Source organism: Medicago sativa, chromosome 1, assembly GCF_051527215.1.
Source record: "Medicago sativa cultivar Bolivia chromosome 1, Bolivia_mono, whole genome shotgun sequence".
Classification (NCBI taxonomy): domain Eukaryota; kingdom Viridiplantae; phylum Streptophyta; class Magnoliopsida; order Fabales; family Fabaceae; genus Medicago; species Medicago sativa.
In genome coordinates this window covers 86220652-86248422 of record NC_140749.1, presented here as the reverse complement: position 1 = coordinate 86248422, position 27771 = coordinate 86220652, and the positions used below count along the sequence as shown (strand labels likewise).

The 27771-nt window shown below is 35.1% G+C and overlaps 1 protein-coding gene across 1 annotated transcript; it reads left to right on the top strand.

Moving 5' to 3' along the window:
• The first annotated feature begins 332 nt into the window (after positions 1-332).
• On the top strand, positions 333-3999 carry LOC146958580 (VAN3-binding protein-like). Its single transcript, XM_085740104.1, has 7 exons — positions 333-803; positions 923-1027; positions 1636-2053; positions 2208-2435; positions 2806-2855; positions 3089-3146; positions 3299-3999. The coding sequence occupies exons 1-7, from the start codon at positions 501-503 to the stop codon at positions 3511-3513; spliced, it is 1377 nt and encodes a 458-aa protein (XP_085596230.1). The 5' UTR covers positions 333-500; the 3' UTR covers positions 3514-3999.
• The last annotated feature ends 23772 nt before the right edge of the window (positions 4000-27771 follow it).

The following is a 27771-nucleotide window of genomic DNA, read 5'->3' as shown; positions in this document are numbered from 1 at the left end:
CCAACATTATCTTTTTAACTCACATACTTTATAAGGTTTTATTAATGTAGACTCTACCACTTTATATGAAATACATTTTAAAATATGAGATTCATGTTAAGAGTGAGAATTAAAAAGAGAGTAGTGTAATGTTAACCTTCTTTTATCCAATTTAAATGATTAATTTATGTAGTTTTGCACATTTGATATCAAATTAAAAAGAATAAGAAAATAATGACTTGTAGTACTTATCAAGTCATTTCATTCTGTTCATACTATTGTAGTAGGCTATGTAGTTATTTGATGCAAAAAATTTGACCTTTTTAATAAGACTGAAACCTGACCTGACTGACACACAATACAATCGGCTGCTTTGTCTCTCTTTCTTTCACTCTCTCCTCTCTGCTCTTCTATTCTCTTCTCTGCTATTTCTACTCCCTCAATCTTCTATTCTCTTCTCTCTCTCTCTCTCTCTATATAACCACCCACTCGCTCTCTCTCTCTCTCTCTCTCTCTCTCTCATGGATAAAGCTCAAACCCATTTCTGGAGACCCGACCCACTTCACTCTTCCATGTTCCGTCCACCAGAAACACCACAAGCACCAATGGAGTTTCTCTCACGTTCATGGAGTGTATCAGCTCTTGAAATCTCCAAAACTCTCTCCTCTTCTTCTTCTTCCAAACCTCCTATAAACACCACCATAGAAGAAAACATCACCGGAGAAACCGAAGAAGAAACCTCCTCATCTGTTTCCTTAAACCCATTTTCCTTTGCTTCCTCTGAAACCACTCAAATGATAATGGAACGCATCATGTCACAAACCGTAAGTCCATCTACAACACAACATGCATAAAAGAATCACCTTTTTTTTATTTTTTTTCTTCTTCGGATATTATAATGTAACAAAAAAACATCATGTGTAATTTTTGTTTTGTTTTGTAGGAGGATGTTTCTGTGTCTCCAAGAACTTCAGGGAGACTCTCACACAGTAGTGGTCCTTTAACAGATAGTTGTCCTGTTTCACCATCTGAAATCGACGATATCAAGGTTTGTTTCTTTCTTCACTGTTTTTAACTTTACTTTTTTTTATTTTAGTATTTGATACCTCCAATGTAAATTACTAATTAAAATAAATAAATAAACATGTGCTTACCCATTAAATTAATTATTAATTTAACTGTTTCTTCATGATTAACAGAAAAGCGTGTGTGTGATATTAAAGTTGTAATTTTGATTAGACCCACTATTTTTAGTAAACTTTGTTTTTGTTTATTAATGTTTTTTGTTTGTTTTATGTATTTGTTTTGTTTACCTGGTCCCTACAATCTAACAGAAAATCGTCAAATTGGTTAGAGTACCACCCAAAATTTGTCCTAAATTACAGCGTACAATTTTGTTTCTATCCCTCTCTCTGCATTAATGGTTGAAGATTGTGCAGATGAAGGCCTTATGCCACAATGATTTATTCTTTTCGTTTTTGTTTTGTTCAAATTAATTACAAAGGTGTTAATTATTTTTTTGTTCTTGTTATGAACAAGGAATAGAAACAAACCAAGGAAGGAATTTTTATTGAATAATGGTAACAGTGTATTGTTACGTTTTTTGTGTTGTATTGTAACCCCAAAAACATGGCTTCTATGCATTCTTCCCTGCAGTACGGCCGTGGAAACAACGGCGGTGTAAGCTTAAATAGTTATCTGGGTGGCAGACCACCTGGTGGTGGTGGTGGTAAGACGGTTGGAAGATGGCTTAAGGATAGAAAGGAGAAGAAAAAGGAAGAAGCAAGGGCCCACAATGCCCAGGTTCATGCTGCGGTATCTGTGGCTGCTGTTGCCGCCGCAGTAGCTGCAATTGCTGCAGCCACCGCCGCTTCGTCTGGGTCTGGAAAAGACGAGGAGAAAGCGAATAGTGACTCGGCTTTGGCTTCTGCAGCAACGTTGGTGGCGGCTCAGTGTGTTGAGACTGCAGAGGCGTTGGGGGCGGAACGGGAACACCTTGCTGCGGTGGTTAACTCCGCCGTGAATGTTAGATCTGCTGGTGATATTATGACTTTAACTGCTGCTGCTGCAACAGGTATATGTGATTGTGATTTATGATAAAAACAAAATTTCAAGGATCATTCATTTTCTGAAAATGTGAATTGGTTTTTGTTTTGTTTGAAAAAGTTTGTATGTTGATGTTTTTGGCGTCGGTGTCTTTTTGTTTTTGTTTTTTTGTGTTGTTGTAGCTTTGCGTGGGGCTGCAACATTGAAAGCGAGGGCATTGAAGGAAGTTTGGAATATTGCAGCAGTGATTCCTGTGGAGAGAAGTTTGGGGGCTTCTGGTGGTAATGGTAATGGAAGTTCCCATAGTAGCTTCAGCGGTGAGCTTGTACCTGTAGATAATTTCTCGGGTACTATCTATAGTAGAGAATTACTTGCCAGAGGTTGTGAACTTCTGAAGCGCACACGCAAAGGTATATTTCTTATTGTGTGTTTGGTTGTATGCTCATGAAATATTTTCATGTAAATGGTTTAGTAAAATTGATTTTAGTTAAAAGTGAATTTAATGTAAATTTTTAGAGGCAAAAACTACTAATCCTACCTTAAAGCTAAAATCAATTATGGAGGAAAAGTTGATTCTATTAGAGAGCCATCAAACACTAAAACCAATATCAAGTCTTAAGAATCACTTTTTGCTCTCTTAAAATTGAATCCAAACACGCACTTAGATTTTACCTGCCATTTATTACAACAAAAAAAAAAAAGAATTTTCTCCCTTTCCATTTTCTAGTCTTATGATGTTTATGTCTTTGAAAAGTGATTTGATTCCTGAGTTTTGTGCAGGTGATCTTCACTGGAAAGTTGTATCTGTATATATAAACAAAATGAATCAGGTGTGTTCTTTTTAATCTATTCCTTAACAATATTGTGCTTTTATGAGCCTTTAGTACTCAATAATCAGTCACTTAATTATTTGGGCATCAATTAGCGTTAATCACAAGTGTAAATTTGATCATGAAAAAGTTATATGAAGTGGGGGCACCTTTAGTATGATAAGGTGAATGTATCAACTTACTTTACTATCTTACAATATTTATATTTACCTTTGAAAATTCTTTATGTGAAGGTTACTCTAAAAATGAAGAGTAGGCACGTTGCTGGGACCATTAAGAAAAAGAAAAAGAGTGAGTTTTCAATAAATTTTGTCTTACTCTATAGTTTCTAATTATTTAACAACAGATTTGGAGGTGGGTCTTGTTCCATTTAAGGATTTGTGAGGGGCAAGATCAAAAGGGTTCTTCTTTAATTCCATTCCCTTTATGTTTTGAATTTACAGATGTGGTGATTGAATTGATCAAAGATATGCCCGCTTGGACGGGACGCCATTTGCTAGAAGGCGGTGAGAATCGTCGCTACTTTGGATTGAAAACATTATTGCGTGGTGTCGTTGAATTTGAGTGCATGAATCAAAGAGAGTATGATGTGTGGACTCAGGGCGTCTCTAGCCTGCTTTCCATTGCAGCCGAGAAGAACAACAGAAATAGATTTTGAGCTCCTGTTCTGAGGGGGGAGAAATTTAGGCAATGGGGGACATACAAGGATCTATGGTGCCCTTAGCACTATAGATCTTTTTGATATATGGTGGGGTTTTGATCAATGATAAAGGGGGGGTGTAAGCTAAAAACTAAAGGCAAAAGGTATGCCAGTTGGGGTTACTTTAATCTTGGGAAATATGCATTGGGGTATTTGGATGTATTTTTTGAACTGAAAGTGCACCCAATGTGAACCATAGTTGTATTGTTCTTTTCATCACTATTATGGAAAGAAAATGAAAAATGAGTATCTTGGACTAGGGAACAGTCAAAAAGAATGGGGAAAGAATCATATTAGGAGGGAAAGTATAATGTTAAGACAAAATACTCTTATCCTATCTGTGTTGTTTGCACATTTGGTCTTGAACCTTAAAAAAGTCTAGATTTTCATGTGATTAATACAATATAAAATTATGGGCTTTGGCTCCTGGGTTGGATCTTTGAATTTGAACTATTGTTGCACATTGTGTGCCATCATTGTCTACTTCGTGCACTTTATCTTTAATCAAGTGCTTCACATAGAATATTTTATATTTTTATCTAAACAGTAGCAAGAAAATTAAACTATTGTGTGTAAATGACCTTTGAATATCTTTATTTTTCAATTCTAAAATAATAATTTGTCACACAAGATACAATGGAATATTGGAAAACAAATTAAAAAAACATAATGGACCACAAACCTTAAATAGGATTAGTAGTACCTCACACAATGAGTAGGTCAGTATTTTGGTTCTTGGTGGTATTTCTTTAATTTAAGGGATTGATGTATTATTTTTATAAGTTTGAAGGATTAAATTTAAAGGGCTTAAAATACTTATTTACGCACCAAATAATAAACTTCCTTGTTGGAAAAGGGCATTTTTCTTTTGAGATTCAAATTATATAAACATTATCAAAGAATTTTTAAGACAGCTGAAATTTTTAGTTTTGGATCCAAGTAATAATAATTAGGATCACACGATACAACTCTGCCCACAAGATTCAGAAAAACTTCTAAATATCAGAAACCACGAAGAACTGAAACTGAACAATTCATTAGTTTCGAAAGATATATTTTTCGAAAACGTTGTGCTACCTGCATCGCCACCATGCCCATCCTGCTGCCTCTCGCTGCTTGTTCTGTTCTCTAGACTCATGTTTATGCATTCAATTCTCTGTGTCGTCGCTAGAAGTCCTTGCTGACAGAGCCTCCTGCCGTGTTGCCTATCAACTACGTTTATTGTCATCACAGTGTATGCATATGTGATCTTGGATATGTTCGTTGCATTGCTTCAAAGTCAACAATTGATCTTATGGCGAAGTTGCTGTGATGTCCAAGAATCGGGCATGGAGCTGTATGTTATTTTCTTATAATGGCATTAAGGATGATCCTTCAGTAATAGAGCAATGTTGTTCTTTTGCGCAAAAACTTAAATAATGCGATCGACGTCTCTATTAGCGCTCTCAAAACCTTGTATCAAGGTTAACTTAGCCTCAATTTAAATTTCTAAGGAATTATAACAATGAGGGTTGAAAAAAATGCAAGAACAAACTAATGGTAAACTTACACTACAAAATGGGGATACAAAACTAAAATTGAGTGACCTTTAATCCAAACTTAGCCAAATTGTGGAAACAATATACTCTTGGAAGATGAAATCACCAGGTAAGGGTTTCTACGTTTTTTTGTTTCACATACATCTTGGTATCTTGCGTTTGTTGTAATTGACTCCAAATTTTAGTCCAAGCAAACAAATGTACAATTGCCGGTGGTATTGGACCGCAGTTGTTTCATTTGTATGAGAAGCTAAGTACGTAAAATTGGTACGCTTTTTGGGTAAACGATATTTGTACAACAATTTTTGAACCACTTTCAGTCTTTTACTCATATTATGCTCTTGTCTGAAAATAGTTGTACAAATATCATTACTCTTTTGCATAAATGCTATCTAAGTCATCAGTTCGACCATTGAATTCACTGTGCTGATTGCATATCCTATCCAATAAGCTAACCAAATCGCACAACTCTCTTTCCTGGTCCGAGTTTTAAAACAATGGATGCTAGGCATAAATTAGTTTTTTTTGTCCAAAGTTTTTATTGTAGTAGGCCCCAAAACAATTATAGACGCTCATGGTGTCAATTTTAGTGGCTTCTTTCAATTCCAGCCTTAACAAATAAAAAAGGCATCTTTTTTTGCCATCCTATAAGACTTCTCGTGCGTTCTATATATATAAAAATCAAACGATATAAATACCTAACAAAATCCTCCAAAACACATTAAACATTTCGGATTATAGAATCTAAATATGGTGTTGAGAAACTCATAAATGAAATAAGTAAATGTCAATAAAACAAAAGGAAGATTCTTCTTAAACTATGATAATTTCTTCTGAACACTAAGGCATATGGGCCGGCTTGTTGGCCCCACATCTCGTAAAGAGATATAATGGGCTAGTAAATTATTTCGTGGATTTGTGATTCATACATTTTTTTTATATTTACGTAAGTAGTCAGAGGATTCCATAATTCTAGATCTAATGCAATAGAAAGATAGAGTTTTTTTATTTCTTTTTAGGAGACATCACAAGGATAAGATTGATTAAAATATAATGAAATGATACAATGAAGAGGTTTATTTATAGAATGAGTTAAAGTAACTAACATATATATCGTCCAACTAGCTCCAATACAATATCTATCCTATAATACAAATGTTAGTTGTTAGTAAATTGATGGAGAGAAAAATAAAATGCTGGCCTGCTTGGGAAATCTAACCCATAATCTCCATTTAACTCTCCTTTAACGTTCATAGTTCACCAACTGAGCTACAAACGTGGGATAATTTGTGATTCATACAAGATTTGTGTCTTTGTTCCCTTCTATTCCAAACATATAAGAATAATCATCAGTCCCTTCAAAACCTCTATGCCACTTAATTCTCATCAATTACCTCTTTACATTTGAATATCATATGTTCTCAGTTTATTGCAATTGATAAAGAATGTGGATTGTCACTTTCTTTGATGACTCTCGACCCTACCACTCGTGTAGTAAAAGTTTGATTAGCACTTAACAATAGATGACTCTATATATCATATGTCTAGGGACCCAAGTGATACTTGAGATGACATTCATTTGAACGTTTTGTTAGGATAAAATGTGATCATTAGTTGCTTTGAGAGAAAAAATGCATGATGATGAGAGAGAATAGATTTAACCGGTGTTATAATTCAATTTGTATTCGAGGGAAAAGTCGAGCATAAGAGAGAGCTTAATCATTTAAACTGGTGTCCCTTTCATTTGTCAATTTAAAAAAAAAAATAATAATCAATTTTTCTGTTTCCTCCACGGCTGTCATTGTTTAATTTGTCTTATAATTTTGTATTTAGATAAAGTTCGATGGTTTTGGACTTTTGGTATAAAAAAAAAAAAATTGAAATTTTTTTGTGTAATTTTTTGATTAAAGATTTTTGGTAATATTGTTTGCTTTTATAACTGGTATAAAAATTATAGATAAAAGCTAAAGAATGATCAAAATAATTTGTAAATAACAGAGTTTGAATAAAATGTGAAACAACATCTATTTATTTTTTACCAAAACTTTATATTTATACATATGTATAGATATATTACTCTAGCTCACCAACATGTTGTGTCTAATTGAAGGAGATAAATTCTCACAACATGACAAATTAAGGTTTCAAATTCTGATTAGAAGAAACAAGCACATTTTTAATGCCCAAAACACCTCCTATAATTTCTAGTGGAAGAAATTTATATAAAAAAAAAACTAAACATTTTTTTTTAAGAATAAACAAAATTATTACAGCTTAAGTTTAAAAGTCGCTGGGAAAATTAAGTCTGAATTTGAGAATACCATGACAAATCATAGAACTTTGATGAATGTTGTTCCCACATCAAAAGATGCTGAGAAACACCGTTAAAATACCAAAATAACATCATCGACAGTTAACTGCCGACGGGTTTTAATCGGCGGTAGTTAACGACCGAAGAAAATTGAGGTTAAATTAGTTATTTTATAGTGTTTCTTAGCCTTCACAAGAGTGTAAACAACAATTTTCTAAAAGTTTATGGATGTGAAGCCCAAAGGCCCATTTTTAAAACTTGGCTCTGGTAGAACAGACGAGGCTAGCCCATTTGTACCAAATATATTGGGAAAAAAAATTGAAAATTCTACAAGGGGTTTCTTATCTCATCTTATTAGCTTTTCGCACACCCTAAAATATTTTGGATTATATAATCTAAAAGGTATGAAACACATAAGAAAACATCATCCAACGTCCTACATAATGTTAGATTGTATAATATGGAACAGATGTGAAGAGTGGAAAAAGAATCATTGAGAATCTATTCGATACTCTCGCAAGTCGCATCTACTTACTCATTCTAATACTCGCACATTTTATGAGCAATGTTATTCATCCAAATATCATGAAAAACGTTTGACCAATTAAATTTCTTCATTACTGGAAAACAAGGGAATTCATGGATTCAATTTAGGAAATATATCAAGCAAATAAAAGTTCGTGAAATCTTTGTTGGGCTTTCAGTCGCGATAAATAGCAATTTCCTTTACTAAATTTCAATAATGAGGTACATGTTCTTAGATGATTTTAGTCTAGGTCTTAACTTCAAATACATTTCAATCGATTGTTTAGGAAAAAAAATACTTAAAAATACATTTTTTTGCTTCCGGTTATAACAATCTTTGAAAAAGTTATAGATTTGAAAAACTAAAAAATAGTTATAGTTAAAAACCATACAAAAACTGTCTAAAGAAATACACATAAATTTTGTCATTTCCTAAATCATAATTTCACCTCCACGTTGAAAAAAATCTCAAAAAATTGTCTATACAAGACCTTTTGTATATGTTACAAGACAAAGACAATCTCTGTCCATGCTTCATAATCAAACAAGAGAATTCACCATGTGTTGAATCTTGCAAACTAATATGCGAATAACAACAATGAGTGACAATCCAATAATCAAAGACAATTTTGCTAATGAAAAACTATTTTGCTAATTTGTTTATAATATGCATCTGCATGTGCCAGATCCTTAGTAAAACAAGAGAAATCTAAGGAATCATACCGTTGATTTAACTCCTCATGTTGTGGCTGAAGCACGTTGTCATTTAATTCCTCAATCCTCTTGGATATAGAATCTGTCCTTTTCCTTATAGAATAACAACTCTGATTCTTGAATGCAGATCCCTAACTTTTCACCTTTTGATTTGATTCCCGGTGCTTGCAATTAGCAGAAATAAACAAGGAAATTAACAAATATATAGCGAAGTTTTCATGTTAAGTCAGATAGTTTTAAAGAATTAAGAAGTTCCATTTTAAGGCAGCATATTGATGATTATGAAGCACGGACACTCCTCGGATAAGGCGTGTCCCCGTGTCAAACACGTGTCGTGTCCGACACCGACACATAGAATTACACTGAATTATGTGATTTTCTAAAAAAGTTAACTGTGCCGATGTATCGGTGTCCGTGTCGTATCCGTATTCGTGATTCATAGATGAAGAATAACAAAGCTATTTTTGTATCAATTAAGAGTTTATTTAGTCGCCACCTGTTATCCTAGAATCACATGGTTGATAATTTGTTCTTAAACTTGGTGACCTAGACAATCAGGCACACAAAAATTATAAGAGTTTGTTAATTAAGTAAGGTCCAAAAAAGTTTTTGATTAGGCAACTTAAGCCTTTATATATGTATTCCATTTTTCACATATATATAACACATACAAAAGCACCAACTTAAATTTGATTCAACAAAAAAGGAGATGTAAATCAAAACAATGAAAACAGATCATAGTTTCTTGGAAGTATTATGGGTGCGTTTGTTTCAGCTTTAAAAAAAATAGATTTTGAGTTAAAAGAATCTAGAGATTTTTTTTAGAGATTTTTAAAAAAATCTAAAGCTATTTCTGTTTGTCTACTATCATAAAAATCATTTTTTTGAGATTTGAAACACTTACACTTGAGTTCCTTGCATTAAGAAAAAAATAGATTTTGGAAAAGCTACTTGAAATAGATTTTCATTTTGAGGCTAAAAATGATTTTTTTAGCAAAATGGATTTTTTAAAAATCTCAAACAAACACAACAAAAACTAAAAAAGTGATTTTTTACTCAAAAAAATAGATTTTTTTCAAAAAAAATCCAAAACAAACAGGCCCTATATATCGCGAGAGCAAGAAATAGCGAACATCACGAGCACAACGTGTCACTGTTTCAGAGTTGTGCTTAAAATACATACATGAGGAAATGTTTAGTAGGCATTAAGCGGAAAACAAGATCCATGGACAATGGGATGATTTCAGGACAATTTCGCGACCATAACTTGCGCCACTGCTACATAAGTTGAGATCATCTACATTTTTTAAAATAAATGACAATATATTAAATACATGATATAAATACACATATTTTTATAATATGTCACATTAATTATACATTTATACATCATGTTCATTTCCTTTAAGAAATGGAGAGTATCTCTAATCCCGCTACACATAGCATTATATCCAAGTTTCTTTCAATGTCCAAAATCCAAGATTTGCAGACCTAGTAATTGAAAATATACATGTAAATAAATGAAGTATTCAATCAAATAAAGCCATAAATGCATAAATAAGTTTTGAAATCAATGGTAAAGCAAAAAATTAACATGAACAAAATCAAGTAATCGTAAATGAACCAAACGCGTAAACTAAACTAAGAAAGAAAAAAAAGGAGATAAAAATTCTTTTAAAAGTTTTCTAAGAGTTTAAACGAATTCATCAAGTGCAATATGAGTTCAAAGGAACACTTGGTTGGCCACAAACACAAATAATTTTATTTGAGCACACACAAATGAAAAAAAAGGTAAAAGAAAAAACATTTAAATAATTCTTCATATGTCCCTTTTTATAGGAATAGTTTACAAAAATCACGAGTATTAAGAAAAGTTGTTGAAGTACATAGGTGCCCTGATAAAGTACTAAAATTTGAGTTATAGCCAAGCTAGTCAACTTGAAATTTATACTTAGACTCCTAAAATCGTAACTCACGATTTTAATAAGCTTGGTCCTAGTCGTTTCCATGTACTCGTTGATGATTGATGAGAAAACACACTAGAATCTGATTTGGTTGTTGCGGTGTCCCTAGTTACTAAAGGTTGTCCCTCGACTCATCCTTGTTTTCCAATTGTCTCCCTCATAAATCGTCTTATGATGAAGGATTGACAAGTTAAAATTACTCATATTTATAGACAGGCAAACTAGTTAGCTGACTAACTTGCGGGCAATGCCCTTTCTATACCTACGGTACCTTGTTCTTAGATCATCCCCCGTCAAGTTGTTTTAACCTTTTATGGCAGGATGTAGCTGGTTTTTATTTTAATCGTCGTGTTATCTTGTAGTCTGGCCTAACGGGCTCCCTTGTATCGAAAAAAAAATAAAGAAAAAAGAAAACCCAAATAAAATGAGGATGAAATTAACCCTTCTATCGAACAATAGTTGTGGCGAAATAACATCTTACATCTCTACGACCTTATGGATGAGATTTTATTTTTAGTGGGTAGTGACACACTTGTTTATAATTTTTTTTAGGAACGTGACACACTTGCATATGTATTGCGTAGTGCGCACAATTTGGAGATTGATTTGGGGAAATCCGATTCATGAAGTTTCATGGAAGGAATCATAATTTTGCAATAGTTATCAATTGGTCACATGTTAGTGTCAACCGACAAGTATTATTGTGACAAGTCTTACTAGAAACAAAAGAGAGTGGTAGCAAATGTTTAATGAAAATTGTTGTTCACACATATCATAAGGCGAGACATATAAAAGACGGAAATACCCCTCGACAGTTAACTGCCGAGGAAAACCTCGGGTAGTTAACTGTCGAAAAAAACAATTATGCAGACAGTGGGTTCTGCATAATTCTAAAGCATTTCCAAGCCATTTTTCGGTCAGTTTTTATCTGTAATTAAACCAGAGCATTTTCAAAGGCAATATAACTCATACAACATTGAAACTCGGTCATAAACAAGAAAAATACAATATCTTTTACAATTGTCCATAATTAAATCAAACGGACATTTGGTTCAAAATACACAAAAGTTTGAAATTCATCAAAACATTACGTAGTGTCCATGATTAAACAACACATTACAACTCGTTACATATCATTAAATTAAATCCTTACTTACATTCAACGCAATTGCATATGGAACGAACATACATATATAATATATTATTGAAAATTGCTGTTGACACATTAGAGAAGGCTGGGACACACATGTAAAATACGCTTTTGCCCCCTCGGCAGTTAACTGCCGAGGAATTTAAAATCCGGCTGCAGTTAACTGCCGAGGATTTCCTCGGTAGTTAACTGCCGAGGATCTTCTGCTACAAGTTGTTTTATCTTGGTTTTCGGGTGTCAAACATTGATTACGTTTGAACCTTTCTAAACCGGTGATATCTTATTTTTTCTTGGGAAGGGGAAAAGTAAGCAAAACCCTTGAGAATCGAGGTCCGGGAGTTGTTTTCGCTACGGGAAGGTGTTAGGCACCCATAACGACTATAGTATCCTATAGGAACCGTCTTTAATTTCTACGCGCGCGCTCTATTTTTAAATGCTATTTGAAAGTATTTATTAAGCCTAAGAGTTTTCTAAGTGAAGAATTGGAGGGAGAAGAATGTCTTTGGATTTTTGTTTTAGTTGAATTGAAGGAATTTTGTTCCTTGCCTGCGTACCCGATTAAGGGATCAAATCCACCGTAGTTCTTTCTCAAAAAATGTTTTTGTTTTTGTTGGTTGATTTTAAGTTTGAAAATTGGAATTTTGAAGAATGGAGATTGAGAGGCCTCAAGGGCATGAGATTAGGAAATTGTGAGGTTGAATTAGTCATTCGCAAAATATGGTCTAGACATGATTATTTTTATTGAAATTTGATTAAGAAAATAAAAGGAAAATTCAATGGGGTTTTGGGCCCCAAGGTTTATTATGAAAAATGTTTGAGTGATGTTGTTCACATTTGTTTGGAAAGTGGATTTTCCTAAGTATGAATCCTAGGCATTCATCTAAACATACAATCCTAAACATACATCTAAACATGCATATTCTAGCTATTTATCTAAAGTGGTGTGTGTGCATGTGTCGGTGCTTGTGTCGGTGTACATTATTAGAGTCCATTGTCCTTTACATCATACCCTAGATACATTCTATGGCCTCTTTGCCAAGAAATTAAAAGCATAGGAATATTACAAAATTCTTAAGTGTCACATTCTAACTTTGGTACAAATTAAATTGCAAAAAAAAGGAAAAAAATAGAGATGAATATGGAATGAAATGGAGATGCTTATGATGAATATGAAACATGAAATGAAAAGGTTAGTGGCATATGACAATATCAAAGGAAATAAAGCAAGAGGATCACTAGAATATAAAGGATAGAAAATGAGTGCAAATATGGCTAAAATTTGCCCATAAAGTGCAAGACTCATGTGACTTATAATCCCCACATTCCAACACATTTTTAAAGGTTTAGAATCAGACTTTGGAATGGGAATTAAGGCAACATGATTAACTTGACACTTTAGAAGCAAGATTAGGCACATTTACATTATTTATTTACACAAGTAGCTTGCAAACTAAGCAACTAACTAAATTTCACACACAAGTATCAAAATCATGTTCAAACAGTGGCTAAGAGGTTATAGGAACACATATCATGCATCACAAATGCACATCATGGATTAGAAACAAAAACTAAGCCAATTTTCACCAATTTTAACATAATATTCAAGAAATAATACTAGAAACTATTTCAATATTTTTGACAAGCTTTTCAGTATGCAATCAACACAAAATGTCACAAAAATACTAGAAAAAGCTCTATAAATTTTCCTAGGATTTTCTAAAATATTTCAAGCATGCCAGGGGTACAAAGATCACAAAAAGCGTGGAAAATAGCAAAAGAACAAAGAAAAACGGAAATCTGCAAAGGCCAAGAGGTCCAAGCCCAAAGGACGATGGATCCTGGATCATCCAAACGCATCAGGGACGTTGGATGGATCCAGGAAGCCAAAACCCTAGATCCAAGGCACCAGAACACAGAGGAGCATGATAAAGCATGGGCGCACACACACGTGATTATAGGGGAGGGGATCACAGCCGTTGGATTGATCCAACTGAATCAAACCCTACATCCAACGGTTAGGATGAAGAGGGAATGAACCAGGGATGAACCAAACCGGTCCAGGCCTCTATATAAGCATACAGAGGCCGGTCCAGCTCATTCCCTTCTCTTCCTTCTCTCTCTAAACTACGAGCTCTCTCTCTTCTCTCTAGACTCATCTTCTCCGGCGGGTTTCACCGCCGCCGATGAAGATTCCGATGCCGGAAACCTAACTAACACTCAAACAACACCAAAACTCTCCGATCTAAAACTTTTCACCGTTTATTTTTCATCCTAAACACGAATCAAGCATCAGAAATCACAAACAAGACTTAGATCTATGCAGATCGAAGCTCAAACCTTACGTTTTTTTAAGTTTTTCAAAACTCTTCGCACTTTTGAAACGAGGCTTTAATTCATGTTATTTCTTCTGCTGATGATGGATTCGAACTTGATTTTGTAAAAGGAACGGTGAATTTTTGCAGATCTGTGTCTTAGGGTTTGGTTTCGAATCTTTTGAAAATTTTTTTTGAATATGATGAAACGAAACCCTAAACTGAATTGTTTTACTTACTTATGATGATTTCAAGCCTCGTTTCAAGAAATAAACGGTGGATCTTTGAAGCTTCACATCTTTTAGGGTTTCGTTTCAAAGTCTTTCGAATTTTTCGAAGCTCTTCTTCAATTCACCGTTTATTTGTGTTCGTTGAGCTTCGTTGAGCTTCCTGCAATGAAAAAACGAAGAGATTTTGATGAATACCTGAATTAATCTGGAGGTTCGAACAAAGATCCTTAAGAGTTCTTCTGGTAAGTTGAAAACCGAAAATAAATCGGTATCCTCTTCTTCTTCTTCACTGATTCGAAGCCTGCTTCAATTCCTCTTCTTCTCGCCTCAAAAACCCTTCGTGATCGCACAATGTGCTTGAATTGCGAAGGTACGAACTCGGTGATGAAGATTCTTGATGAATCTCTGAGAGTTCGTGACAATTTCGATTGATTTGCACAATGATTTGTTGAATTAAGCTTCGTGTTGATATGAATTTGATGAATTTCGAAGATCTTGGAAACGGTTAGGGTTTCTGTTATGAATGTTCTTGAAAATTTCTCTGAGAATTTTGGTGTTTGATCTTTGATGATCAGAGAGAGAATCTGAATTGTGTTTGTTGAGTTGTAAAAATCTCCGTGGCATGGCAATGATTGGAGGCCTTTTATAGGCTGCCAAGTGTATTGCTGGACCAATTGGAACTGGACACCTGGATTTGGACTTGAAATGGCTCGGCCTTGGCTTATTTTGGACCTGGGGACCTTCCTGCAAATTTGAGAACTAAAGGGACCAGCTTGCAAAATAAAAAAACTTAAAAAATGACCTGGACAAAAAAAAAGGACTATCTTGTAATATTTGGAAATTTGGGGACCAAAGTGTAATTGACCAAAAAAAGGACTTGGACGAAATTGACCTAAAAAAAACCTTAAAATAAAATGACATAAAGGGCCAAAATGCAATATTAGAGACTTTAGGACTTAGAAAAAAACTAAAAATAAAATTGGAATAAAAAATGGTAATTTGACTAAACGTAAAGTGAAACGTCTAAAATTTGACAAAACGGACTAAAACGAACCAATGGCCTAAATGAGGTACTTTAAAGTAACCTCTCTCTGCCGAAATTTCGTGTGAAATGACCAAAATGCCCCCAGGGCTAAAACGACTGTAAATGACTCAGATACGAATCTTAAAATGGATTTTTTAACAAAGAATTGAAGCAAAGACTCATACAAGCAAAATAAAAGACTCAGAGACAATTTTTATGATTTGAACAGAGCTTTGACACTTGAAATGACTAAAATGCCCCTAGGGGCAAAACTGGCATAAAAATGACTTCTCATACAAATTTGAAATGGATTTTGACATAGAATGAAACAGGGACTTATTCAAACTATCTGAAAGGGCTCAAACAAATTTTTTTAAAAGATTGAAAGAAATTTTGACATAGGAAATGACTAAAATGCCCTTACATGTGAATTTTGCAAATAACATTGAAATAAAATGCAGAGAAAGATGCAATTGATCAGAGACATATCAAATGGCTTGTTATGCAAGAAAAGAGGAACCAAGTATTTTTAGGTCCAAAATTAGGGTATAACAGCTGCCCCTATTTAAGTTTCTTTGTCCGGCGAGTCAAGAGACGAAGTCTTAGAGTTGACGGGACGAAGATACTTAAATATTAGCATTTGCACTGTTTTTGGACATAAAAATACGCTTTCAGAGTTTCAAAGGTATGAATGCCATGCAATACTTTGATTATGAATGCAAGACAAACAACTGGAGTCTATGGAACCTGTCATGTCACTGGGGATCCAGATAGACACTGTCAGGGTAGACAAACCAGGGATAGGAAACAAGGAACAAGCTGTTCTTTGGGTCGAACTAGCCACTTGACCAAGAAACACAGAACAAGAGATGGGTGCAAGCTGTTCTTGGGATTGAACTTGGCACTTGACCGGAAACATAGACACATAGGCAGACACGAACTGTTCTTTGGATCGAACTTGACACTTGGTTGAAGACACAAACAGATAGGCAGACACAAACTGTTCTTTGGATTGAACTGGCCGTTTGGCTGGAGACATAGACACAAGGGTTGATACAAGCTGTTTCTTTGGATCGAACTTGCTTGTTGGATTATCACCACGTCATGTGGGAAGGTGCAAACTGTTCTTTTAGATCGAACTTGCCGTTTGACCGATAACAAAGCATAGGCTGGGTACAAACTGTTCTATCGAACTTGCCGTTTGACCGATAACAAAACATAAGCTGGGTACAAACTGTTCTTTTAGATCGAACTTGTCGTTTGTCCGGAAGCATAGGCATATAAGCAGGTACAAGTGGTTCTTTTTGAATTGAACCTGGCACTTGACCAGTAACGAGATTCAAATTGAAAGTCTGGTTTAACAAGATACCAATTGAGGGTAAATTGTCATTGACTTGACTTGAGAAAAGACATGACCATTTTGTTTAATTCATTTTTAGAGTAGATTTACATAGTTTTTGAGTTTTTGAGTAGATTTACATAGTATAATTCATTTTTAGAGTAAAATGTTTGTATGATGTTTGTATGATGTTTATGTTATAGTTTAAAGTTTATTGGTTATATTTTAATTTGGTGTTTTAAATTAATTTTTTATTTTAGTTTTTAATTAGATTTACATGTTATAAATCATTTTTAGATTAGATGTTAGTTGATTAATTTTGTTAAAATGTTTGCATGATGATTATGTTATAATTTAAAAATTTTAGGGTTATTTTTTAATTTGGTGTTTTATATTTTTTATTTTATTTTAGTAAGACTATATGATTTATTTTAAGAGTAAATATGATTTGAATAATTTTGCTATATTTTACGTTAATTTTTTTTTTTAGACAATTACATTTTAGGGTTATTTTTATGATTTTTAAAGTCTATGTATAATTTGCAATGTTTGAATGAGTTTTTCATTGATTTTTTTAAATTTCTATGTGTGTAGATTTGAAACAATGGCCGGATGGATCGACGTTCATGCAACATTCAACGGCGGAGAAACTCATAGGTTGAAGGTTCGGTGCCTTGATGTAGCGTTAAGAGGTCTCAAGGATCAACTGAATGAATTCTACCAAGGAGTCAACCCCAGAGACACAAGGAGGGTGCAAAATATTCTGTATAAACGTCCAAAGCTCGACGAGGGGAGCGTATCATTCACTTGGGTGGAGTTAAAGAACGACGAAAACGTGACTAGCATGTTTTGGGAGCACACCAAGTTCCAGTGGATCGATATGCGGGTGACGTTGCTGAGATCAACTGAAGATATCATCAACAACTTGATTCCGCCAGAAGATCGTCTTTAGTTAGGGTAAGGTGCATTCTTACTACAACAATTGTCTTACCTTTGAAATGGGGTAATTCAAACTTGCCAAACAGCGAGGACTCAAGCATTTCGCTCCGCATTTATGTTTTTCCTTTGAAAAGATTAAATTTTTGTTAGACTTGCTTAGATGATGGTATTAAGTGTCAAGGAATGGACCTCATTTCGTTGGCACTTGAATACCATCATCTAAATCAAGCCTGACAAAAATTTATTCTTTTCAAAGGAAAGCATGAATGCGGAGCGAAATGCTTGAGTCTTGTTGTTTGGCAAGTTTGAATTTACCCCATTTCAGAGGTAAGACAATTGTTGTAGTTGGAATGCACATTTCAACTGCAACAATTGTCTTACACTGGATGGGGCAATTCAAACTTGTTAATCGGCAGGACTCCAACATTCGATGAGCATCTTGAACAATGGTATTCAAGTGTCAAGGAATGGACCTCATTTCGTTGGCAATTGAATACCATCGTTCAAGATGTTCATCGAACGTTGGAGTCCTGCTGCTTAGCAAGTTTAAATTTGCCCCATTCAGTGGTAAGATAATTGTTGCAGTTGGAAGGTACATTCCGGAATGTGATGTAATTGTTTTTTTTAAAATACGTCGTTTATGTAATGTAACGAAACATGTATCGCAATATTTATTCGAACGAATTCATGCTATTGTAATATTTATTCGAATTCACGCTATCGCAATATTTATTCGAATTCACTCTATCGCAATATTTTAAATAACATAAAATAATTTTTAAAGAATTCCTAATAATTTTCTAACACAATTCTATTCTAAACAAAATAAAACAAAAAAAAAAAATTAAAAGACTCGGCAGTTAAGTGCCGAGGAATACCTCGGCAGTTAAGTACCGAGGAAAACCTCGGCAGTTTACTACCGCCGGTTTCATCATTTCCTCGGCAGTTAACTGCCGAGTCGTCCTGAAGCCAGAATTTGCAGAACCTGTTGAAGGCAGAACCTGTTACATGTGTTTTTACACATTGTAAACACATTGTTTCGATGCCAAACCATAAAGCTAGTCAAATAAAATTACAAACATAATTGAAATTGAAAATATAATACGAAAACGAGCAATTGTCATAAAAAAATGTCATCGAAACAACGTAATTACAAATGTACTGGAAGTACTAACAAAACGGCCAAATGTCATGAAAATACACCAAGTCCTAAAAATAAATCCTAAAAATAAATCCTGAAAATACATGCTGTCCTATTGCTGGTCCTGGTCATGCTGGTGCTGTTGGTGCCTCCTCCTCAGTCTCTGGGCTCTCCTCCTAGTAATGATCGGCGCGATCTGCTGCCTAACATCCTGCAAGGCCGCATACAACTCCTGAGGGGTCATGCTCGTCACCTCCTGACCCAAAAACTGATCAACATGGGCAACAGCGCCGCTAACCATGTCATAGGTGTCAGGGGAGCTTCTCGCCTCGTACCGCTCCCACTGCTCTGCAACGATCTGCTCCTCGTTTGGAGGCCTCGGAACATCTCCAGGGAGAAGTGGCAAAATCTGAGGGTGAGACACAACCGTGTACCATCGTACATAGCCCTCTGCCATACGCCATGGTTGCTCTCCTGCCTGCTCACCCCAATCAGCCGCCTTAAGCGTGCGAGGGCGGAAGTCGATGAAAGCCTGCACAATCTCAGCCGGTGCCAGCTCTGTAATATCCGTCGGAGGTATAGGGACCGACTGGACGTATCCGTACTGCCTCAATACCCTCTCCGGGAGGTGACGGTACACCCTAATATCGCCGCACATGATCCAGCCAGAATACCAGAATACCTCCTCGAACGGCTGGAACTCCCTGTGCCCTTCGTACGGCCTCCAGCATACGTCATCAAACGTAATGCGATCAAACAATGACCGATACGTGGCCCCCTCTCCATGACCCTTCTGAAGAGTCCACCTCGCCGCAACCGGTAAATTTTCAATGTAGTCTGGGTTTGGATCAACAGTGTAAAACTTAGGGAAGTGCGACAAAAACCGTGCCTGCATAAACCATACAAATCACATATAAATAAATTAAAGTTAACTAAAAAAATAAAATTTACAATTAACAAAAAAATATAACAAAATATAACAAAATAATAATAGTTAACAAAAAAAAATTAAAGTTAACAAAAAAATATAACAAAATATAACAAAATAATAATAGTTAAAAAAAAAATTAAAGTTAACAAAAAAATATAACAAAATATAACAAAATAATAATAGTTAACAAAAAAATTAAATTTAAATTTAATTTTTACTTACAGTGAGCAGTGTCACGCTTCCCCCAAGCTGCCTGTCTCCGGGCAAACAGGCATGGGCTAACTCATCGTACAGGTATGCAACTGCCATCCCTCCCCAAGAATAAGCACGCATCCCCGCGTAGCCGTCCGCCATAGTCGTCAAATAGATCAATTGGATGCGCTTGTTGCTTCTATCCCCAAACAACAGGCATCCAACCAAGTATAGAAGGTAGCACTTCACACAATAAGTCCTAACCCTCTCCAGCTCCTCCAGCTCCTCTGGATCCTCTGTATCCGCCAACAAGTTAGCTCTACCAAGGTGCGTCGTATAGAAATCCCTCAGCTTTGGATAACTAATGTATCCACCATACTCTGTATTGCAGATTTTCTCTGCCTCCTTCCTCGACGCACCCAAGTGAGTCATCAGTAGTGCCTCTCCCTCATGTCTCAGCATCTTCTTCCGGTGGCCCAACATCCGCCCTTCAATCGGGACATGCATAAGACATGCGACATCGTCCAAAGTCACAGTCATCTCCCCCATGAGCATGTGAAAAGTGCTGGTCTCGGGATGCCACCTCTCGCATAGAGTCATCAGCAAAGCGTGAGGCACAGTGGCGTAGCCCAAGTAGACCAAGTCATGTAAGCCACTCGCCCTAAGCGGATCCCAAAACCATCTCTGATTGGGGTTTGGACGTCCGAGACTCAAAATCTTAGGGCCGTGATTAATTAGCTTTACAACACGCTTCTTGCGGCACTGAAAAAATAGAAAATTAAACATAGTTTAATCAATGTAAACATTTAACTAATAAATATAAAACTTGATAAATGCTAAAATAAAAATAAAGAAAACATATAAAGAAAATCACATATTAATAAAAGTTGATATAATAATTAAAAAAAACATATTAAGAAAACATATAAAAAAAACATATTAATAAAACATATTAATAAAAATTAAACAAACACACACATAATTAAACATATTAAACATATAAAATGGAGAAAACATATTAAGAAAACATATTAAATCAAGAAAGAAAAAATAAAGAAAATAATTAAACAAACACACATATAATTAAACATAAAGAAAGAACATTTTAAAAAAAAAATACTTACGTCATCCTTATTATACCAAAGTGGCAATGCCACATGATTGGCATAAGAGTGAAGCAGATCAATGATCTGTGGTCCTCCAGGAAAGGGAGCGTCCGTAGGCAACACCTCCGGGGCAGCCGCCATAGCAATGTCATCATCGTCTGGCTCCCCTGGCATATGCGGCTGCTCTGGCTCGTCGTACCCACCATCAGTCACATCATGGTGATCCTGATAGTTCAGGTACTCCACCGCCTGGGTCGGGTCAACCACCTGCGACTCTTCAGGCTGTGCCTGAGAAGCCTCAGAAGGCTGAGAAGTCCCTGAACCATCCCCCCCCCCCTCCGACCTCTTCCCCTCTTTGGGATATGTGCGTTTCTCCTCTCCTTCTCCTTCCGGTAGCTTTGTGTCTGAGCACGGCTACCACCAATCATCTTAGATGGATCAATGGGCTCCTGATCGGCCATATCTACACAAAATTTTAATAAATTAACATCATTTTCCATAACATAATCAAACACATTAAACACACTAGTCATAACTTAATCATTAACATTAACAACAATCAACATCATTTCCATAACCTAAAATCATTCATACAATCATCATTACAATAAAATCAATAACCTAAACTAATCATTTCTATACACTTACAATAAAATCATTCATACAATCATCATTATGTCCATCATTTCCATCATAACTTAATCATTTCTATACACTTAATCATTCACATCATAACCTAAATACACTCAAAAATCAATATACACTTAATCAAACTATAATTAACATCACTTCTATCATTTCCATAACCTAAACTAACTAAATAATCAAAATAATTTTCAACATAATCATCTCTATGATCTTTCAACTCTTGAATAAGATGTGTACGAATCATGATATGATTTTCTTCAGTCAATCCCATGAACTCGACTATAGCCCGAAATCCACAATGTCCATCGCCTATAACATCCACCACTTTTTCAATAAATGGAAGCATGAAGCGTCGCATATAATCAATACGCCTCTTAACCAGAATAACCTTAGGCTTTGGATACCGAGAAGGTGGTGGAAGTGGGGAAAGTGATGTTTTACCAAGACGAGCACCTTTTTTCTTTTATGTGATGAAGTTGTTGGTGATGGTGACGGTTGACTATCCGGATTTTGGGAATCAACAACCTCCCACGAAGAAGGGATTCGACTAGTCGATGTAATTCTTCCTTTAGACCATGCAATGTCCACTTTTTTCTTGGCTCCCTTGGTTGGTACTTTTCGTGGTAGTGGAGACATCATGGTGGTTTCAGGAAATGCCAACTGCCACAAAACCTCTTTGATTTCAAGCTTCATTTCGTAAGGGAGTCTCTTGAGACGTTGTTGAATATCGTTCCACTCTTCATCGATAGAAAAACCATGGTCATTACTTTCTTCCCCCATACGTAACCTATGCCAATGATGGTGTATCTCATCCAATAAAATTGGCTTGTCTTCAAGGAGTTTAATAGCAATTTCGCATGCACATGGTAGCCCGTAAGATGTCCTTTGAACACAACCACAAATTTCCTTGTCCATGCACAATGTTTTCCAACAACGTGACTCTTCCAAAGCAATGTTGTCCAAAGCATATCTAGACACATGACCACCTAACCCGGAGTACAAAGTGACATCTTTGAATCTATGTTCCAACACGGTAACGCTCTGACCAAAGGTTGTTTGTATCGCAGTGAACTGAAGCATCAACATGTCATGTATTTTCTCCCAACAAGTACCCAAATCACCCACACTATTGTCCAAATATTTCTTTACTAAAGCATGAGCCGATTCTACCCTGTTGGTGGTTCTGCAACCAAGATGCAACACATGGTCTGTCCATGCCCTCACTATTTTCTCCTTCACTTCGTTCATTCAAGGTGGTCATGGCATACTTTAGGAAAAGTGGGAAATCACTACAAGCATCTTGGAACTCCACTAATGCATTTGCATATAACTCTTGAGTGGGCGATTCAACCATAGCTTTCCATGCCCTCATTATCTTCTTGAAAGCATCTTGCTCTTGGTCAAAATATTTCTTGGAAGCATCTTGCTCTTGGTCAAGTCACGTACAAGCTTCTTGTCGTCCTCCTTTAATCTACCGGCAAGAATGTGTCCTTCTAAAGCCGGCTCCATCGCATGGTTGTGAACTCCATTAAGAATGTTCAATCCCCATTCCTTTGTTTGCCTACTTTGATATCCACTAATCATGAACAAGTACCCACATTTTCTTGAGCCCGTTGACGCATGCTTCAGTTTTTTTTCGGCACTTTGTGAGCTTCACTCCTTTCACACACTAGGCACAACATTGGATTGATCAAGCTTGATCTTTGTTTAACAATTGTAAATCCCGCCTTATTTGCTTGACGACGTGCCCACTCAAGCAATTCTTCTCTATCTTTCCACTTAACGTCGTCCAAAAAAAAACCTAGCCGTGTCAACTTCGTGGGCATGAAGTGGGAGGACACCAGAGTCAATATATTTAGAAGCTTCAACACGGACGGAAGCTCCATCAATGTTTGGTTTGACTTCAACCTTAGGCGGTTTGACATCTCTGGAAATTTCGACAAAATTTGGTTTTGTCTCTCCCGGAACATCTTCCGCGTTCTCTACCATTACTATAATTAAACAAGACAAAAATATTAATTAACAACTAACTAAAGCATAAACATCAATGCCATAATGAATTAAAACAAAAAAAAACAAAGAAATTTTGTTTTTTGAAAAAATGGCAGTAGCTGCCATTTTTTCATTTTCCAAGTTTTCCTCGGCACCTAACTACCGAGGTATACTTCGGTAGTTTACTACCGAGGACCCCCATAATTCGGCAGTTTACTGCCGAGGATTCCCATGACAGTTCTCTACGTAAACTGACAGAAAAAAGAACAAAAACAGCTAAAAATCAACCGATTAAAATGGTTAATACCTGTTATTTTACGTCAAAAGTGTGTTGATTCCTCCTATGCTTGATGCTTCAATGATTTTGGAGCAATATTTGGTGAAAAAAATTGGATTTGGGGATATTGGATGGAAGTGGTATGGAAGTTGATGATGAAATAGTGTGTAGGGGGAGCAGGTGACTGTTTCATCTGATGAAACATTTTCCTCGGCAGTTAACTACTGAGGTTTTCCTCGACAGTTAACTGCATCCGGTTTTTGAATTCCTCGACAGCCGAGGGGCATTTCCGTCTTTTATATGTGTTTCTCAGCCTTATGATATGTGTGAACAACAATTTTCATGTTTAATTTATGTCAGAGAAATTTCCCTGAGATAAAAAATCAACAGCATTGTTGGGTGTAACTTCACATATCAAGCTTGCTTTTACCATTATATTAACAGCTATCCTTAAAATGAGATTATACCAATTATTTGTAGTATAGCACATTTATCTTTTGTATATTTCTCGACGCGACCATGATATAATTAAATGGGAAATATGATGCCTTTTTATTACACTTTGTGAACGAAGTTGATTCTATAAGGTTCCATTTATAAGGTTGGTGGTTGAATAAGTGAAATTGATTCATGTATGGGTCCAAGTACTAGTAAACCATCATTTTAGGCACACACATGCTTTATTTTTCACTTCAATAATTCAGACCGTTATATTAATTGGTCCTCGGAGTAATATGCTTCTTTGCAATGCATTTATTACCGGTACTTATGTTTCCATACATTGATTTAATGCTCAAACTTTTTTCCACTGGTGTCAGTCAGTCCAACTATAAAGAACGTTATGACTTTCACGCCAGTTAGCTAATGATTAGTGCTTAAGTTAATGATCTTAGTCGTCAATAATATAAATCTAACAATTATTCATCTAAAATTGCTATTTAAACCATGTCATCTTAATTAACCTCTTGTATATCGAATGAGAAAAAGAAAAGGTGAAAAACAAATAGAGACAGTGGCACTATCTAGTGAATTTAAACCAAAAATAGTTGAATGACATAAAAATTTGAAAGAACGAAAATGAACTGATGAAGTATAAAATATGTACAATCCCACCACACCATATCGCATCTTATGACAGTCATGGTCAAAAAATCAAAAGCCTATATGAATGAATGAATGAACGATTAAAATGGAATAACATGAAGAAAGAACACTGAAAAGGAAAAAAGTGTTTGATGGATGGGAATAAAGATGTGAGTCAATTAAGAACCAAATTGATGAAGACTCATTTATCACTTTCTTTGTTTCCCAGTTTCAGTCGCAACACTAAAAACACTATCAAATCAAAGGTCACTTCTTAACATTGTCTCTTTTTCAGAAACCAAACCAAACTTTGTTGAATAATAAGGTGGGATGGAGAGATGATTTGGTGCAATGTAATGGACAGAGGGCACCATGATTGGTTTCAACCTTTGGATTCTTAATTGGAGCTAGGTATCAGTTGAGTTCTCTCACCCATGTCAATATGTCTTATCAAACTCTGAAAAAAATACTATTGTATTCGTGTTTTTCTGTGGGACAATGACATATTATAAGTGAAAGATTACAAATAAAAAACAACAACACTGCCAGGCCTCGTGAAAAAGCACAGACTTCTTTTCCTCTACATTATTGTGTGTATTATCGACTATCTTATGTCATGAAAAACATTAGAACCAATAATATATATATATATATATATATATATATATATATATATATATATATATATATATATATATATATATGGGCTGTTAACTTGCACCCACCTAAAAACACTAAGGTGCAAGTTAACAAGCTGCACCTACTAGTTATTTACCAAAACATCCATGTTTTTCTATTATAAACAAATATTATTTATGTTATTTACAAAAATGTGATTTTAATTAAAATAAAGTTTAATAGAGACAAAATGGTGTTTTAGAAAAGTACAAGTAGGTGTAGCTTGTTAACTTCCACCTTAGTGTTTTTAGGTGGGTGCAAAATATGAGTGGAAGGAAAGGAAAGGCTTTTAGGTGTAGCTTGTTAACACTAAGGGGCTGTTTGGTTCTATGGAAAGAGTGGGGATGGAAAGGAGCAAGGAAAGAAAGATTATAGAAAACCCTTCCTTCCATTGTTTGGATGCACTCTCAATGAGGAAAGAAAGCATCTTTTTGGCTGGGCCCACGTTAAAAAACTTTCTGCCCAACCATGCAAAGAAAGTGGGAGAAGAGCATCCCATATGATTAAATGACAATAACACCCTCACTTTTTTAAGTATTTTTCTTCTTTACCACACATTCATATTTATGATTAATTTGATAAAAAAAAAAAAAATTTCATCTCACGTCATATTTTAATGAACGTTCTAAAGTTATTTGCTATTATACCATCACACTTTTGAATTTTTTTTCTTTCTTTTTTATGTATCTCATTAATCTATGTTATTCCATTTTAATGCAGGACATTTTTGTCATTACACAACTATATATCTTTCTTTCCTTTCAGTTTCTTTCCACTTTCATTCATACCAAACAACTAAAACAATCATCTCACTTTCCATTCACTTTCCTCATACTTTCTTTCCTCTTACAATCTTTCCTCTTACAATCTTTCCTCTCACTTTCTTTGGTGATCCAAACACACCCTAAGGGGCTGTTTGGAATGGGTGAAAGTGGAAGGAAAGATACCACTAGGGATGGAAAGATTTTGGGGAATTGAGCTTCTGTTGTTTGGAACCACAGATTAACAGGATGGAAAGATTGTTTTTTGTGGGCCCTACTGCAGATTTGTTTCCGTGCTGAAACATGAAGAAAGTTGTAGGAACATGTATCTCTGTATGAAATGTCAATCCTGCCCTTGCTTTGATTCTCGTGCATGGACTAATATACATTTCTTTTATTTCCAACCTGTATGCTTTTAGACTAAGTTAAATAGTTAAATCATGTGTTCTTAAAGAAATACTTAATACAATGTTATGTAATGAATTAGTTAATATAGTTCTTAAATTTTGTTAGTTAATATAGTTCTTAAATTTTGTGTATTAAATATGTTAATTATTGTTATAAATATATTTTCAATGAAAATTATTTAAAAACACAATAAGGGTTATTTATGTCATTTACGAAACTCATCTCTTTCTTTCCTCTTTCACTTTCACTCTTACCAAACAACCAACAAATCATCTCACTTTCTACTCACTTTCTTCTTACTTTCTTTCCTTTAACCTTCTTTCCTATAACTTTCTTTCCTACCACTATCCAAACAAAGCCTAAGGCTTTGTTTGAGAGTTTGGAGGGGAAGGAATGAAAAAGCTTTGAGGGGTGTAAAATATGAGGAAAAATAGAGAAATTTTTCAAATTTTTTAAAAGAGTAGTTTTTTAGAGAATGATAAATTAATGCATATGATTACTTTACTTTTAATTTTAAAAATATTATAACTACATAGATGAAATTTGAAGAATTCTTATTAACCCTCCAAAACCCCTCAAAACCCTCCTCCAATACAATTATTTAGTTCCTCCAAATGAGGAGGGTTTTCTATTATGAAGAAAAGTTAACCCCCCCAAAGCCCTCCTTCCAATTTTCCTCTATCTCTTCTACTTGTTCATTCCTTTTTTTCCAAGCCTTCTTCTCCCTTCCCCTCCAAACTCGCAAACAAAGCCTAAGGTGCAAGTTAACAAGCTGTACCTGTTAGTTATTTACCAAAACACCCATGTTTTTCTATTATAAACAAATATTATTTATGCTATTTACAAAAATGTCCTTTTAATTAAAATAAAGTTTAATAGAGACAAAAGAGTGTTTTAGTAAAGTACAAGTAGGTGCAGCTTGTTAACTTGCACCTTAGTGTTTTTAGATGGGT